Source organism: Sceloporus occidentalis, unplaced genomic scaffold (assembly GCF_023333645.1).
Source record: "Sceloporus occidentalis isolate IW3139 unplaced genomic scaffold, rSceOcc1.0.p SCAF_7, whole genome shotgun sequence".
Lineage (NCBI taxonomy): Eukaryota > Metazoa > Chordata > Lepidosauria > Squamata > Phrynosomatidae > Sceloporus > Sceloporus occidentalis.
In genome coordinates, this window is record NW_028316987.1 from 41,419,765 (window position 1) to 41,438,408 (window position 18,644).

General features: G+C 36.1%; 1 protein-coding gene across 33 annotated transcripts in view; it reads left to right on the forward strand.

The window, feature by feature from the left end:
- Positions 1-18,644, forward strand: part of CLASP2 (cytoplasmic linker associated protein 2) — a 163,006-nt gene that overhangs the window by 93,157 nt on the left and 51,205 nt on the right. For 14 of the 33 annotated variants that reach the window (XM_089532686.1, XM_089532692.1, XM_089532689.1 and 11 more), the window contains 4 exons: positions 2,685-2,708; positions 6,666-6,683; positions 10,252-10,353; positions 10,493-10,519. In XM_089532686.1, the coding sequence (XP_089388812.1) occupies positions 2,685-2,708; positions 6,666-6,683; positions 10,252-10,353; positions 10,493-10,519 (171 nt within the window). The remainder of the gene's footprint in view (positions 1-2,684; positions 2,709-6,665; positions 6,684-10,251; positions 10,354-10,492; positions 10,520-18,644) is intronic. The other 19 variants (XM_089532690.1, XM_089532697.1, XM_089532693.1 and 16 more) reach the window with 4 other exon arrangements.

The window sequence follows — 18,644 nt, forward strand, 5'->3', positions numbered from 1 at the left end:
CTATTAGTTTTTCTAGTGCAGCTTTGACAGTTTGTCACTCAGTTCTAGTAAGCACCCTAGATGGTATTCTGTGCTCATCTGCACATACAACCACAAAAGGAAAGAAGCTGAGTAGAGTGTCTATGTCCAGCTTTTCCCCTTAAAAGTAGGGATGAGCAGTTGGTAGAAGTTGTGAAGGTGAAAAAAATAATAGCACCTCTAATGAATGCATTTGGGAGATTCCCCTTTTGGGGGCCTAAAGATAACCTCTTTTTGTAGCCTATGCAAATCTTTTTTCCAAGAAAATGACCTCCTAATCCAGTCACTTCTTGTTGATATCTAGCTCACTACTTTCAAATAAAGGCCTTTACATGTGTGTCTAGTAGTGTGAGGTTTGAACTATAATTCTGGAGATCAGGTTTTAATTTCCCACTCTGCCATGGAAATGCATTAGGTTACCTTGGACAAGTCATATACTTTCAGCCCCAGCAAATCACACAATTTATATTAGTCACCTTAATTTAGAAATAACTTGAAAACACAACAACAACAACAGTTGTAAAGGAAAGGAGCGGGAAAATGCCAGAAAACATGGCAAAGTAGTTAATAGCACCCCCAGATGCTCAAATGGATATTATTGGCAACTTTGAGGTAGATTGCTTACTTTTCCATACTTTAGGGAATCTTGGTGACCCTTTGGGGGCTCCAATTTGGCCAGCCCTGCCTTAAAGTTTACTTGGGGAAAACATTACTATATTACTGTAGTAATTACTATATTACTATACATTACTTTATCAGTCTTACCACAAATTGTAAGACTGCTGCATTTGAGGATAAGCTTTGCCTATTCTGTGGTATATTTTTTAAAAGTGACCCTACAAGTTACAATGCCTTGTCATGACCTACCCATGCCAGTGAAGCCCAACAGTTCTAAGGCAAATACTCCCTTACCCCATGGACATATTTCTGCCCCTTTTCTTAATTTACACACTTCAGCTTTTACTCGAGTGATACACAGGGGGAATGTGTCAGTGGTTCTATACTGGTGGCTGTATCATCCTGGCTTGTAATTGGCAAAGAGTATCCAATTTTTATGTCTGATTAATTTGAGTGAGAGTCAGGATTAGATTGGGATGATGTCATTATATAATTGATGGTTATGTCTTTTATTGATATATAATGTTAATAGGTAGCATGTCCTGTATTTATATAGGCCTTGAATATAATAGTTCCTTCTAGGTTTCTTCTTTAGGAATGAGTGGAATGTTTATCAGAATCCACTTGTAGCTCTCTGGGCTATTTACAGTAGGTCAGCAGGAGATAACTCTTGGGTATTTGACAATAGTAGTAAAAAATTGTATTTATTCATTCTGACCCTAAATTAGAGTGTCAAGACGAGGAGGGACATAAAGATGCATCCTCAGATCATTCTGCATGCTTAATTCTAAATATATATCTCTTTTCCAAGCCACATTTGTACCTCTCTCTGGCTAATTATTCTAGTTAAAAGAAACAAACAAAGGTTCAAAAAGCCAAATTATGTTTGGTGGTGATTCTGCCATCTTTCTGTAGTCAGCTATAGGGCAATGCAAAATATGATATAAAATAGTCAGCATGGTGTAATGGCATGAGTGCTGGATTAGGACATCAAGAGACCATGGCTTGAATCCCCAGAAAACCAGTGGCCAAGCTGGGAATAGTTAAGGTCTCCCATATCAAAAAAGTGGCAATGGCTAACCTCCCGAATACATTTTACCAAGAAAATTTTGATCTACGTTGCCATAAATCAGAGTCATTTGGGAGGTACAGCATGTTTAACTTTCTAGAAGAGAATTTTCATATGCCTCATATAGTTAAATGTTGTTGTAAAATAAATATACAGCCGTTCCTCAGTTTGTGCAGACTTTGAATCCGCATCCCTTGCTTACTTGCGAGAGGCAAGTGGGGGGACTTAGAATGGGGTGCATGCCTGTGGGGCCATACTGCCATTCAAGCCAATAGGGCTTGAATATTAGTGGATTTCCACTTCCACAGAGGGGTCCTTCGCAAAAACAGAGAGGCAACTGTATTTTAACACAATGCACTTGAAATATTAATTTTAGTTCTGCATTTTAGTGATGACAGTAATAGCTGTTAATTTCTTTGAGCATTCATAACAGAGCTGATCTTTTCCCCTTCGTTTTTAACAAAAAATGTTGCCTGCACTAATTTCCCTTCTTCCATCCTTATTGTGTTTGTATTTTTTGTTTTTTCATTCTTTAAGACTTTATGAATGGAACAGGATTGTTCATTTAACTTTATGCTATGAGTTTCATTCAGCTCAAGTTAACTGAAATGAAAATCTTTTTGATTCCAGTAGATGTAAAATGCTGACAACTTGGTCTAAATCCAACCCCATTGGTAAAGCTTGCTAATTAAGCTATGTTGTTTGTTATACTGTTTAGTTTGGGCAGACCCAAAAGGAATACTAATAAAGCTCTTAGTTTTAACAAAGATGATACTGATAGCATATTATAGTTTTGCATACATTGTTTTGAAAATTGCTAACTTCATAAAGTTAGCACAAGCATGACTTCAATGTACTAGTGACTGTTGACTACTCTATTGATATAATTTCATTAATGGATGTTTTATGGCTCCCTGGTCAACACTGTTTGCTAACACACTAAGTTTTCCCTGTTTCTTTACCTGCTCTTTCAACAAAGAGGATACTTCTGACAAGATGGATGGTAAGATCTTGTTTTGGCTCTCATTTTCTAAAACTACTAATCCTGTGACTTCTGTTTACATAAAAAATTATTTTTGTACTTAGGACTCACCTGGTTTGTATCTAGTTTTATACATTTTCACTAAAACATTTCATATTGATATCAAATCTGAATTCTGACTCTGTTTGTAGAAAAGTATAATATAGTGGGCCTTCAGTATCTGCTGGGGCTCGGTTCCAGGACCCCTTGTATCTGTGGATAATGAGGGCCGACTGTATGCATCTTTTAATCTATCTAGTTTTGTCAGATACTGAAGAACCTAATCTTAATATGTTAGCAACTGATAGTCAAGTTAACAATTAATCTTCATTTTCTAGACTTGTTTGTAGCAGCAGTACTTAACATAGGTTTGCAATATTGTGTCATCTTTAACTGTTTATCTTTACTTGCATTTCTAGTTTGCATTTTTAGGGACCTACTGCTATTTCCATATGCTCAGTGAGATTTCTTTGATATGCCTCCCTAAATTATATAAGTTCTATATGTTTCCCTAAGTGCTATAAGTGGCATGCTTTAAAATATTTTGAAATACTTTGGGGAGAATAGGAAGATTGATGTGCACAATTCTTCAAATGGATCCTAAGCTGTCAGTGGAGTTTAGCCATTGATTAGTTTATATAATTAATTCACATAAAAATCTTTGGACTTCTAAAGAAAGGTCTGGAAGCTCACTGTGATGGAGTTGGGCACTTTAGAATTTGTGAGCATAAGTTACTCATTTTGCATAATGGGAATAATGATATCTTACAGTCTTCCATGACAGTTGAACTGCTGCTAACATACTTCATTTCTTATACAATGGTAATTCTAGTAAAAGGAGCCAAGGATCTCAACCTCATTTGTACACTCATTGCTGTCACGTTTATTTTTCTGACTCCATCATTTCTTTGAGCTGTAGGTCCATAGGAGATAGTACTTAATTAAGCTGTGCTTTCATCATCTGTCATTTTCTAGCCAAAAACTACAATTTACTTATAAGACTTCAATTATAATAGGCAACTCCTAACTCTGATTTAACTACTATAGAATATTGTGAGTTCTGTTCATAGTACAGCTGGCCCTCTGACCACTGATTCAATCATCCATGACTTGAAAATATTTTTAAAAAATATAAATTCCAAAAAGCGAAACTTGATTTTGCCATTTTATATAGGGGGCACCATTTTACTTCACCACTGTATTTAATGGGACTTGAGCATCCACAGATTTGGGTATCAGTTGGAGGTCCTGGAACCAAACCCCAGCTGATACCAAGGTCCCCACTGTACTATGTATTGGTTTTCGCTGCAATAGCCTGTCACCTGCTAATTTGAAAGGGTGCCTTCTCTTCCCTACCTTCTCTTAGTCCTGTTGTTCAGTGGGAGATTGTAATCTGAATATCTGAAAAAATTGTTTTGCTTACATCAGACTTTTCAATCTCACAATAGCCTTTCCCTAGTGATTTCAGTCCCTAGTGAGAGTGTTGAATTGTCTCGTAGGCCTGAAACACACAGGCCAAAAGAAGTGGCTTCTGTCTATTTTGGAGGCGCGGTGTTTACATAACACACACTCCATGCGTGGCTAGAAGCCATTCCGAGGCCGCCAAAGACAGCACAAAGCCACCACAGAAAGGAGCTGTCTCAATCCAGCTTCTGACGGCAGCCATCTTGGGAGGGCGGCGGTGACTTGCTTTGGAAGCAGGTCAAGTGGTCACCGGAGTCTGGGCTCAATCAGGGCCAGAGTAGTCGGAGGCCACTTTTTATCTGCTATTTGCTTTGTCTCTTGGTCATATTTAGAGTAGATCCACTTACCACACTGGCCCTCTTCAAGTATAACTTAATCAGGATACAGTCTTGTAATGTCTGTGGTATATTGTTAAAATATACCACATTTACCAACAGCTACGGTTAAATATCAGATCGCACTATAAGGTGCCATTGTATTTGCCCAAGCATTTACATGCATTTATATGTTCATATAACAGATCCATCCACTTACAGACTTAATGGGGGGATTAACATAAATCCTATAAAATAACAACCCTGAAAATGCAACACCTAAAAACTTATACCCAGTACACAAAGATAGGAAGAATGATTTCCCAAAGATCAGAAAACACAAATGATATGATAGCCCTGTTTAAATACTTGAAGGGATGCTATACTGAGGAGGGAGCTGACTTGTTTTCACTTGCTGCAGAGACTAGGACCCGGAGCAATGGATGCAAACTGCAGGAAAAGAGATTCCACCTCAACATTAGAAAGAACTTCCTGACAGTAAGGGCTGTCCGACAGTGGAACACACTCCCTCGGAGTGTAGTGGAGTCTCCTTCCTTGGAGGTCTTTAAACAGAGGCTAGATGGCCATCTGTCGGGGATGATTTGATTTGGATTTCCTGCATGGCAGGCGGTTGGACTAGATGGCCCTTGCGGTCTCTTCTAACTCTATTATTCTATGATTCTATGATTCAAGAAAATGAGCCATCATCATTTTGTTTTCCTCCCTTAGTTAACATATTTTTAAAATATAGACAAATACCAAAATACTATATGTATATATAATAACAATAGTTAATAGAGAAAGAAAGACAAATCAATTAAAATATTCAGTGTTCCTATCAATTAAATAGAAAGATAATTATACAATATTTTATTAGCAATAATATATTTTCAAGGTCATGAAAATACATATAATGCTATAAAACAGCAATAGGTACAACAAGAAATAATGTTCACAGGTTTGAGAATTTTTCTGGCCTAAGATAATGGAAACGTTATGCATTGCATATTTTAACACTGTAATACTGTTATTGCCAATTTCTGATAATAATTGTCCCCCCTTCTTGAAGCAGTTACTGTCAGTATTTTACATCATTTCATTGTTCCAAATTCTTTGAAAATCATTCTGCATCAGAGGTGAGAAAATACCTTCCAGTACTAAGTCTGCTGCTCATGGCAGGTGCATTCCATCTGCCATGATTAAAATAATTCAGTGATACACTAGATAGATTTATGGAGAGACTATAAACACAATTGTTTTTTCTCTGTATATATAAGTTGATATGTACAGTCTGCCCTCAGTATCCACAGGGAATCCATTCCGGACCCTCACACAGATACCAAAATTCGCAGATGCTGAAGTTCTATGGTCCTCAATAGTGGTGAATGCACACAGCCATGCTGCCATTCAGGGCCGTGGGACTTCAGTGGTGGTGTGTGTACATGGTCACGCCGCCATTGAGGACAATGGGACTTCAGTGGTGACGCATGCATTTGGCCATACCACCATTAGTGACAGACCTTGGCAGCGTGTGCACACAGCCGTGCCTCCGTTCAGGACAACAGGACTTATCCTGAATGGCGGCGCGGCCATGTGCACACCCCACCATTGGGGAGAAATGGGGACTGTCCCTGAAAGCGGTGCAGACATGTGCACTCACCACCACTAGGGACAACATGGGCTTGCTATCCACAGATGCTTGAATCCACAGATGGCAAATCCACAGATACCAAGGGCTGACTATACAGTGGCATTTGTGGTACATTTAATCTTCATCTTTTTACTCAGATCTAATATCTAAGGTGTACTTCAGCTATATCTGAGGTGATGTATAACTCATTTCAAAGACAGCTTTGGATTTAGTTGTGTGGATCTTTCTGACAGTATCTTCCTTTTTATATATATGTTATCCCCAATTTATTCTGCAGCTTTGGCATAAAGTGGCTGTAAGCAATTTTACCAGATGATACATGCAACAATGCATATTTCATCTGAAAAGAAAGATGGTAACTTCTGGTTCTACTGGGCAATATCACTGAAAAGTACAGTGGACTAAAATTCATTGTTGCATAATACATTTTCTTTTGTATATGCACTCAGAAGCCAAAGAGATGAAGATCTTTTGTTTGGAATATCATTGTTTTAATATTTTTCCATTTAGGAACAGCTTCTGAAGATGGTAAGAGAATGAATCTTCTGCTAAAAAGCATATGCTTCCATTTTAATTATTTCCATCATCATAAGCAACAGCCTTGTACAGAGTATAACAGTCCATTATGCAACTGTCAGAGTTAATTTATTAATTGGCTTCTCTATGATATTTTGTTGCTGTAATGTTTATTTGCAAAATCTTGTGGGTTTTTTTTATCAGAGTAATCCTTTGCAATAATAATGTCTCGATTCCTTTATTTAAAATGTGCATTTTCTATTTTGATTTTTACTTTCTCCTTTTTAAAGATGTTCAGTGGAAATGTCAGTATGCTAGACAGACATATTCATGCTTTTGGGAAGCAAGTGCTACTATTTATTGCGTCTTATAAAATTCTGTTGCCATTGAAGTACTGCAGTATAATTAGAGTTAGGCCTTTGATCATTCAAGAATTGGTCAAGTATTTTAAAATAATGGTCAGATATTTTTAAAGCAATTAATCTTGTGAGAACAGAAAAGATGGTAATGTTCAGCAAGTGATTTTACAACAGAACTAAATCCACTGTTGTGCTAATATCCACAGTGGAATTTCCCTCCCCTCCATCCTAAAATTTTTTGTTCTACCTACTCTTAGCCTTCCTAATCTGTTTTGGTGCAAAGGAGAGCAGTTATGCTGTCTATTTCCACTAGATCCCATTCTGCCAGAAGGTGACCAGTGTTGAATGTTGCCCAGTTACATTGACATTTTCAAAATAGTCATTTATTTTATTACATTTTAACTCTGCTCTTCCTTTCAAGAAATACAGAATGATACAGAATACCGGGGGTGGGGGGTGTTTAAATAAATTTTTAAAATTACCTCTGTATCTCCTAATATTTGAGAGATATTTGATAATTTATTAATTCTCCTTGTGGGGAAAACCCTGCTGGATTTCCCTTCTGTCTCCCTGGTACTAGCTTGACACTTACCATTTGATAGGCTCCTTGACCATGTTTTCTTTGGAGATACCTACAGTTATAGGAAATAAGCAGTGAAAAAATGTTTGTGCTGCTAGCCTTGCTTGTTAAACCCTGCATGGGTAGAGGGCATGATACCATCTGTTCTGTTCTTGTTAACAAATGACAGAATGATAAAATAAAGATAAGCTTCTGTCCACACAGTGCCATTCTTATATTTGACAGTGTTTGGCTGTGTGAAATAATTGGCTATTTTTTACTTTTCATTTGTTGTAGTGGCAACCCTATATGCAGTACTAATGAGGAAACGTAATTCAGAGCAATCAGAACAACAATTACCTTATGGGTTGTTTTTATTACTCGTTCCTCCTAATACTCAACAGCTCCACTTTCATAGAGAGTGCAGATTGCAACTCCAGAAATTTCTGAGAATTGCCCCTGAAGAAGGCCAGTTGGTGATAAGGGTGAAACGCGGTGGACTTCTTAAGATATAAACGTTTTTGGACCATCGCCCAGCATATGAGACTATGTCTCTTTTCATTCTTCCATTGGTTTTTATTATAACAGAAGCAGAATCAAATATTATTGGTTATTTAGCTTCATGACAGAATGGTAGCACTCTGTATTCCAGCTTTTTGCGGGTCAAAGCCTTTTTGCATTTACACACCCTTTTCACCCCATTACAGTGGATGGCAGAAATTCTGTTGTTGCATGGGTGTGATTGTATTGGCTTTAGCCCAAGCTCTTTGTGCATAATAAATTTACAGAGGTAACATTATAATTGAGTGGATATTTTTTTGAATACTGGCTCTCTTTTCGTAGACTTTCTGTGGACTTTATCCTGTACTTGGGTGACTAAAACCTTGCATAGGAAAAGTCTGAGTACTGTGTATAATGTGTCTGTTTCAATCTGTATTGCATTTGCTTTGCATTAATGTTTTGTTTTAATTTTCATTATTAACAATAGCAGGCTTTGCCTTTAAATGCTTGAGTAAATGTGTTTTAGGAACTGGTAAGCAAGTATGTTGGCCTATCAACTTTAAACTTCCTAATACTTTTAATCTATCTACAGTGAACATTTTCTGAATAGTTTCAAAATGATTTGAATCCTTGCCTTTGTAATAAGAGAAATACACAATTCCAGCTTGAATATGAGAGAATAGGATTTAGCTGTTTTGTTTCAGTAGTTATGCTTACAGAACATTTTCCCGTTTTTCCTCATCATTTAGAAAGTATTTTTAACTTACTTTCATGGGTATAATGGAAATCTCATACTGTGCAGGTTGAATATTTTTTATCAGAAATACTTTGGACCAGAAATGTTTTTGATTTTTGATATTATTATTATTATTATTATTATTATTATTATTATTATTATTATTATTGGGATGCTTTCCATATGCATGATGATATATCTTGGAGATGAGGCCCAAGTCTAAAGACAAAATTCATTTACGTTTCTTATGAAAGTAATTTTAAATAAATATTTTAAAATAATTTTGTGCATGTATCAAAGTTTATGTACAATGAATCATCAGTAAGGAAAGGTGTCACTATCTCAGCCATCCATATAGACAATTTTGGATTCTGGAGTATTTCAGAATATGGATTTCTAAATAAGGGATGTTCAACCTGTATTGCGCTTTAAGTCTTTGACTGTTGTTGACAACCAAGTCAGTAGAAGAAGCAAAAACAAATACTGTACAATATTTAAACTACAAAAAAAGTGACAAGAAGTGGAGAAATTCTGTCTTCATTATACAGTAATATATTATACCAGAAGCCAATTCACTTTGTGAAGTAATGAGTTGCCAGACTTAGCACTCAAAATACACTCTAGGACAGTGCTTCTTAATCTGTCTAATACGAAGGACTGCCATATTTGTTCCCCTTTGTTACAACTGTTTCTTAATTTCCTGGAAACTCACCAGGTACCAGCAGCCAATGCCTTGTGGACTGGACTAATTTTGCGTAGCACTGCTCTTGGGCACACATGCGTGTTCTTGAGCAGTTTGGAGAAACTTGGCACTTTTGCCGTTACTGTTTCTGTAATATTACCTTTGCTCTCAAGAAAACACATGATAACTATTTCCTGCCTGATACTTTCAGTATGCCAGACTTAATCAACATTTTAGTATCTAATTTGGAGTTAGAAATACAATTGCCCCTCCACATTTGTGGGCTTCGCTTTTTTGGATTTAATTATTCACAGATTATTTGCTGCCACCTTTGCTGCTGCCCTAAGGCCATTTTTAATGGAGACTGAAAGCCTCACGAGACTGGAAGACTGCAAATGTGCGGAGAGGCTTGTAAGTCTCCATTAAAAATGGCATAAGGCAAAAGTGGTGGCAATGGCAAGCCACACCACTTTTGTCTTGCAAAGGTGCTCCACTGCCTCAAAGGCATCCATGGTGGGTTGAATCTGTGGATCATACTTTCTGTGTATGTTAAATAGGGTTGGGAGATGGGCTAGAGTTATTTGCGAGTTTTCTACTTTTGCGGGGGTCCTGTACCTTTAACCCCAGTGAATGGGGAGGGCTGACTATACTTTGAGGAGCAGCAGTCTGATACTTTACTTGCTATAATACTTCTCCCCACAGATTATTCCTCTGATCTCTGGATTTCTGTTTTTGCTTTGTAGGACGTGTGAGAACCAAACTTTCAACACCATCTATTTGTATGGGAAACTCAAAGACAGATTCCAGAGGCCGTAGTCGAACGAAAGTTGTGTCTCAGTCTCAGCGTATGTAATTCTATTTCTCACTCTTGCTTCTATTAAAACATTAAATCATACACACAAATACAAATAATTGACCAAAGGATATGGTCAAAATATATATATTTAAAAACACTACATACTGAGTTGTTGTTCTGTGCCATAGGTTCATCATCGCCAGACAAAAATGAAGGTATTTTTTTTTCAGTGTTTCAGTGTTTCGGTTCAGTAGTCTGCATGCTTTTGGAGTCTTTTATAGTTCGTGTGGTGTTAACTTTAACAAGGTTTAAACATAACAAGGAAGTTGCTATTTAAAAAGCAAAGAGTCTTAAAACATTTGGTTAACTGTAAATTAAAGCTACATTTCAGCAATTGTTATTCCATCCAAAACTGAAGTACCCTATATTTCCTCCAGGTAGAACTCAGTGTAATATGCCAACATTAATGATGTAACAGAATGTTAAATATGTAAGATAGGGAAACAAATGGATTTTGGTCATATTCCAACAGTAATTTGCTTTGACAGGCATTTCAAAGTTTGTGAAATGTTGTCATTTACACTTGCAAGGTCATTTGAACATCCCTATAGCATTTGACTAAATTAAAATTCATTGTGGCTGTTGATTATTTGTTTTCGTCCTGATTGCCAAATATTATGAATTAAAAATTGGTGACAGCTGCATTAATTTATCAGACAACAGCAATATAACATGGATATCAACTCAGATGACACCTACCTTGGTTATCATACTGTCTCCCTTGGCTCATTTCTGAAACTTTGGCACTAGGGGCAAATTACTGGAGACAGTCAGGTGGCTGTCAACGTTGTGTTTCTTACAGTTAAGGAAATCGGTACCACATGAATTACTGAAAGGAGCCATTTGTAGTTTTTTAGGGATATACGTTTGTGGGACTTATTTCAGTGACCATTTTCCCTACCTTGCAAATCACATGGAGAGTTAAGTATGTGACTATGCCCTTCAAAAAGCCAGTTTTTTAAAACACAGAGACAAGAATGAGAATGTCTTTCTTGAATCATAGAATAATCTTCACACACATACACACACACAAACACACACACACTCTCTCTCTCTTTAATAATCTTCTAAGCTTTCCAGGTTGCAAAATAATCTCAAAAGTGAATGCTGTGGCTGAATCCTTTATTATTGGTCAAACTGTAGGCATTTTAATAAAATTATTTGAAATTATTTGCTTGCTCTTACTGCCTATATCAGAGCTTCCATGCCCATAGGAAATTCTTTCATTTTCATCTTAGGGCTTCACATCTCTCACAAGGAACAACAGCCAGATGCAGCTACTAGATTTGCAGATATGTTTGCCACAACCATATTTTAAGTGTATACGTAAGATAGAGTGGCTGGAGCTTGTACTGGCTTTTCATGACAGTATATACTTAAAATATGACTGTGGCAAACAGCCAGTATATGCTAATCTAGCAGCTGAATCTGGCTGGTTTTGTTTGTTTGTTTGTTTGTTAGTTTTGAGAGAGATGTGAAGACCTGAGGCGAAAAAGAAACAGAAATGGATGGGCAAGGAGACACAGGGCACTTTTTTATGATGGACAATTGGAAACTTTAGCAAATGTAAGGGGAATTTTAAGGGCTTTAGCAGACAAGGCAGATAAATTACCATTATACCAGGATAATAGGTCTTCAGATGGGATTTAGCACATGACACAGTTACTCTTCTGTATTCTCCTCTGGAAGATATTTTGAAAGTGTTTCTTTTTATTAACAGGGGAAAAAATCCATTAGCGACCTCTTTTACTGCTACTGTTCCACTATGTTTTTCAGTGCCATAATCCAATTCCACATTAATGTTGCTTTTGGATGATCAGAGGGTCTGCTTTGCAAGTGGCTTACATGCCCTGTGATCAGGTGCAAAGGGGTGGGAAATTCAGTTTGATTTCATTTCTATTGGCAAAGTAACTGGGGAGAAAAAAAATTGGCAAATGACTATCTGCCCTCCTGGAAATATAAGTGGAAAAGAGTCTTAAAAGTTTAAAAATGCATTTATTTCATTAAACCTTAACCTCTCTTTTTGCTGTTCTAGTTTCAGACTTAACTAATCACTGACAGATGAAAGCCACATCAGTATAGATCAGACAGACAGATCAGTAGCTGCTGGCTTTCATCTGCCAGTGATTGTTAAGTGTGAAGCTAGAAGTCTGATCTATCCTGATCAGGAAGATACCCACACCCACAAGAAGAAAAGGCTTTTCCAGATTTAAGACAGTTTTCATTTATTTTTCTGTGGAGGGGCATCTGTGTATATGTACATGTGTGTGACAAACTAGGAAAGGGGATGAGGATAATGTCTTGGAGGAGGAATTGGGTAGTACTGAATGGGCAGTCCTAAATGCTGTGTGTGATAAGCTTTTCATGTGACTAAAGGTTGCAATCCTGGAAAGTTTCCCTAAAGTATGATAGGAAAGAGAGCATAGCAATTGCATAATGTTTTTAGAAATAGCACTGTTTTAGTGGGAGAAGAGCATTGTGTGATAAAGCCCCAAATGAAGTATGACAACATTTTACTTACTTAAAATTCCAGGAACTGTGTAATATGAAGATTTGTAAGTCAATCTGCACAACTGGAAAACAATAATTCCTATGTGTACTGAAGTCACATGTAACATACAGATCCAAGATCTTTTCCTGCAGGTGCTGTCATTATTCTCATGAAAGAAGAATACAGGAAGCCTTCATTATTTATGATGATAATATAATGAAGTGTTTCATTGTTTTTTAAGAGTTGAGTAAATCTTACATCCACCTTGGATCACTCATTGCCAGAAAGATCAGATATTAAATAAATATTATCAAAATATGTTGCTAGCCTAGTCCTTAGGATCGTGACTAGATGAGACTCTTTTCTGTCCAAATAATATGTGATCTTATTTATTGCAAAAGCTATGGTTTCTGTTGACATTTTTTCCTTATACATTATAATAACTAAGCTGCTTCGGGTCACTTTGGAGGTATGCTGTTTAAATGATGAGTCCGGAAGCCACACCAAAGCCAAGCTCCAGGAAGCAGCTTTATTTTGGCCTGCCTATATGGGGCCTAAGTTATGTGCTTACACAGCAGTTTACAGCTCTGTCTTTAGGATATATTCACATAACTAAGGCTTTTATATTTTAATATATTCAAAATAGTCATTTTTATATAATAAATTATGAACGAAGCATTTTATGTTCTCTTATGCTAAGAGAATTAAAAGAAGTTTAGATTGTTGTCACAATAATTAGCGCATATAATTTAAACTTTTTCCAACTTTTCTAATTTTCTTTCTGGGGGGAGAAAGCCTGAGGAGAGGGACATTTTTCTCATGGTTTCAACATTCCCAGAAATGTAACATTTCTATTCCCCGGTGTACATTCAGGGGGCAACCACTGTATAATGTATAAAATACCACTATAATGCAAAATGTTGCAGATTTGTATAGTGTCTATTCTCAATCTGAAGTAGTTAGTGAAAAAATAAGATAAAATAAATTATATTGATAGAGCATATCATATTAGCTTTGAAATATTCTTGTTGTGAGATTTACCTGTTTGGTTGTCATATGAACTTTTAGAGAGTAGCCCACTTGATAAGATTTGTGAATTGAACTGAAAAGATAAGTATACATACCTGTATATAATAAGAGTATAGTTTCGTTAATTATTGGATAGAAGTATTAAGGTTTGGGAAATGTAAAGACTGTAAAGCAAAACAATTTTTAACATTTCTTTTTTCACATATATTTTTATTATTTTCATAATATAAAAGCAAATTTACTTTGAAAGCATATACTTGATAACATAAATGCAATAACAAATCTTGCCCCCTTCACCATCAAGTAATTAATGCTTACAAAAATTCCATTTTAGCTTCCCTATTTCTTCAAATTCTGAGTCTCAACTATGATTAATAGCACTTTCTAATACTTCTACAATCCATTGCCCCTAAATGTTTACATTGCAATATTATCTTATCTTCTTCTGTTTAACAGAACATGCTTTCTGTATAAATCTTTAGAATCTTATCAAATACTTTTAGTTCTTTAATCAAAAATTGTCCTTTCTTTTCCAATGGACCATAAACACCAACACAAATCATTACTTGATTTTGAATTTTTAATTCAACAACTATGTAATTGCTATGAGGGTCATTAAGTATTTCTTTTTATTCAAATTTAGAGTTAATATACATTACTACTACTTTCTTTTTGGAAGATGAAGCTAAAATAAAATCTTGGCCTAACTGAAATTTCTCAGTCGCTTAGTATCTTTTTTCTTAATTCTAGATTCTTGCAAAAATAATACAGTATGTCCAGTTTGGATTCTTACAAATTTTAACATTTCTTGATAGAGTTATCTATCAAGGTACCTGAACAGTTCTACATGTACTTCTTTTCAGTAAAAACAGTCATTGAGTAATTTGCCTTCTCATTTTCATCATGTAGCTAAAAAAATGGACTATTTAAAAAAGCTGATATAACGAAGTATTTAAAATATCACAGTATTTACTGTTACTGTTCCTACATATTTACATGGCTACTTTAGTCTACTAAAGTCATTGGGTGTCTTTGAGCAAGTTACACTCTCTCAACCTTAGAGGAAGGCAGTGGCAAATCGCTGAACGAATCTTGCCAACAAAATCCTATGATAGAGTTGCCATATGTTGAAGGCACATAACATTACAACAACAAATACTAGTTATGTGTTCCAAGTGTCCTGAAAGGAGGGTATTCACCAGAAACATTTTAGCCTTACTGAACTGAATAGAGAACATGCTTTTGAATATTTGGTAGATTATACCCAAGCACAGCATCAATTTATGTTCTTAGAGGAAGAATAGTATTAGAATACTGATTTTTCAATGTTGTATTGTATTGCTGTGAATATTTTTTCTTGGTAACGGGCTTGGGGAAAATGTAATTTTTTAAAACAAATCTTACCTTTCCCTGGTCCAGAGGCACTGTATAAAATGCCTATTCATTTCTAGAATTGTCTCTGAAACCCTGTAACTGTTTCTGAAATACTCCAAACATCAGGTCTTGGGGCTTACAAATACGAAAGCTTCAAGAACTGTGAAAGGTTGGGGAATATCCTCAGTTTGTGTGGGGCAACATTTCCAAAAGGCCTAGCCAGTGCTTTATTTCAACCACTGTTGTTTCCTGAACATTCCCACAGGACAAATATTATTCACTAGGCAAGGCATGATGGGAAGAAATATTTGAAAACCACTGTCTTTTTCCCTCTTAATTTCTCAATTTCCATTCACTGTGAGATAGGGGTGTACCCCTATTTATTAACAGCAATTAAAAACAAGAACAACTTTGAATTAGTCTGAATTTCAGCAGTAGTCAGGGTGTTGAATTATCTATATGGTTTTCTTCAGCTATTTTCATGAAAAGCGTACATGAAAATCATCCCTGGAGAAGTGTGGTGGTGTGTTCTTTATCTGATGTTTCAAACACACAGTGAACCAAATATAAAGAAGGGCCAAAGTCATGTAGATGTTACAAGGTGTGCTTCGGCTGCGTGGTTGTCTTTAGTTATGTCATCAAATTTGCTTGCATGACAAATACAAATGTCCTTTTCCCCTCTGTTCCCAACTTTCACTGCTTCCCTTTTCCTTTGTTATTATTTAGATTTAAAAACCTTTATCTGTTCTCAGCTATTAAATCTTGCACTTACATTTTTCTTTCAAAAGATCTTGACCAAATGTACCAGTTGTTCATTACTATGCAGTTCTTTATTTGAGAATTGAAGAACTGTAATTATGTGCAGCTTCTGTTCTATGTGCTGTATATATGAGCATCTGGGCCTGATGACTTGGAGAAGGCTACTAAAATGCACTGCTTTTTAGCGCTGACCCTCTTGTGTCAATTCCCTTCTCTTTTATGTGAACTGACTAAAGCTTTATTTCCATTTGTCATCCATTGTTAATCTGCTCTGCTCCCTCCCTCTTCATGGATTTTAAAATCCTTACCCTATTCCTGCCTTTACACTTGTTCAGGATCACAGTCTGCTAATCCACAGTCTGGTGGTAAGGCTTTTTAGATTTTGTGTGTGCATTGTTGTTTGACCATATATCATAACAGGATCCTTCTATTCAGCAGAAATGATATTATAGCATATATTCATATATGCACAGGTATAGTGAGGAGATATTGAAGGTTTTTGTGAGGAAAGAATATAAAAAATCTAAAAGCATTAGGCTGTGAATTGAGATGAACTGTAAACAGCCTCAAGAAGAAACAAAGTACAGATTTTGAGATCCTGCAAGTTTTTGAAATGGTTCCAAAGTTTTCATGTAGAGCACCCTGCAACTACCGTTGCTTTTAACTTTGAAGGCTGTTTCACTTATTATTGTTCCATTTTTTAAATTGTAGATTGTGATGTGTGACAGTCACACATGTTTTGTGCTTGCATGTTCAGTTAAATAGCCAATGAGTTTAATAAAATTGATAGGCATGCAGCTGAGCTGGCAAAAGTAGACTTCCCTGTTCCTCCATCCCAAAGCATGACTTCCAGCCTTCTCAGCGTGCGACATGGAAGGAAACCCCCAAATTAGATAAGCAGGGAAAGAGGATAAAACTGCCAAACTGGGCTGTAATGCCTTCTGTGAGTTGAGACAGTCTGCCAGTGGAATGACCCATTGTCATATCAGATGTAACTTAGGGGTTACCTAGGAATTTCAGGCATGACGTATAAAATCTGGGACATTATTTGCGCCATAAAATTTGACATGAAATATAGACTGTTTTTCTAAAATCTGAGCTTCCATTTAAAAAAAATTTAAACTTAAAACACAAGTTACTTAGCCTTAGGATTATGAAGGCCTTGAAAGTTAATCTAAAATGAGTAGGATTCCTTTTTACAAAGATAAGTTCAAAAATATGTGCCCATAGAAAGTGTGGCACCTTATTTGGGATTGTTCATCTGCTTTTTGGAGGAGAAAATCAGTTTTGACCACTTGATGGATTATCAGTGCAATTATGTTCCTTTCTATTTACTCGTTAATAAGTAACATTACATCAGTTGAACATAATCCTGCATAACTGAGATACAGTTGCATTCTTAAAGTAATAGAAATAACACATAGAGACAAAAATTGATTTTTATATAAAGCAAGTGTGGTACATGCTTATTGGTTTTAATTTGCTTCTATTTTTTGCTGAATAGACTCCTATCTTGACAAGCACATTCTGCTAACAGCATTTCCCAAATGTCTGATACTTGAGTATACTTTAGATTTTTAATGTAAAATTGGAGGCACACTTGAATCCAAAATGACTTCCTTTTAAAGTGTGAATGGTGAATTGAGACATTGGCTTCAAAAGATCTCTACTCCTACCTGCCTCTGTATGCCTTTGTTCTAAGCATGGCCCCAGCATTGTTCTCCTGAGCAAAAAGCAAAACAAAACAAAACAAAAAACCAAATAATGACTGGTGCATAGAAGCAGTGAAAATCATCTTCTGACATTCTGGTAAGTCAGAAGTGAGTGATTCATGCCCAGTACATTGCAGCAGCAGACTGTCTGCTCCCAATGAATGTTGATTGAAAGGAGCCAAGGCAAGAACGGAAATGCTGTCTCCTTAGTGGATATTGTGTAGCTTCTCGCTGCACACAAGTAGGACAAGGTGAACAGTTTGGGAATTGCTCTTCTAGTCATATATTATATCCAAAGGCAAACAATGCCACATAGCATTTGCATGGAGCATTGTCTTGCCCCATCATCTGCCATCTTGTTCCTATTTTGTTTATTTTTTATTCTTCAGAAATGGTTTAAATGTGTGGATATTTTCCATTTCTTCCATGTGGATTGCGGGGTAGGCTTTGTCATGTTAGGCCATCTTGTATTAGCTCCAAAAATACACTGGGTTTTGCATGAAGAGTCTTAACTAATATGCTATGTGTAAAATAAATCATTTTTATTGTAATTTTTATTGGCTACTCAGTAATGCTATAGATAAACTCTCATAAAAACAAATATTTATTGGAATATGTTTTGAACATTCAGTATACTTCAAATTTTCACTAGTGAAATATGATTTTATGAAGTGTTGAGTAAAGGAACTGAAGAAGGCCATAGTAATCAAGGCATTGTAAATGTTAAAGTGGGTTATCTATATTTTCTCATAGCAGATGCACATGAAGCTTTATAATGTCCTAATCAACAAAACATATTGTTAAGGAAAATGTAATGCTGAATTCATTGGATACATTGGTGTGCAACTTTAAAGAACTACTCCTAGTGTGACCATGTCCCTCAATGTATATACTTCATTGCCAAACATCTTCATA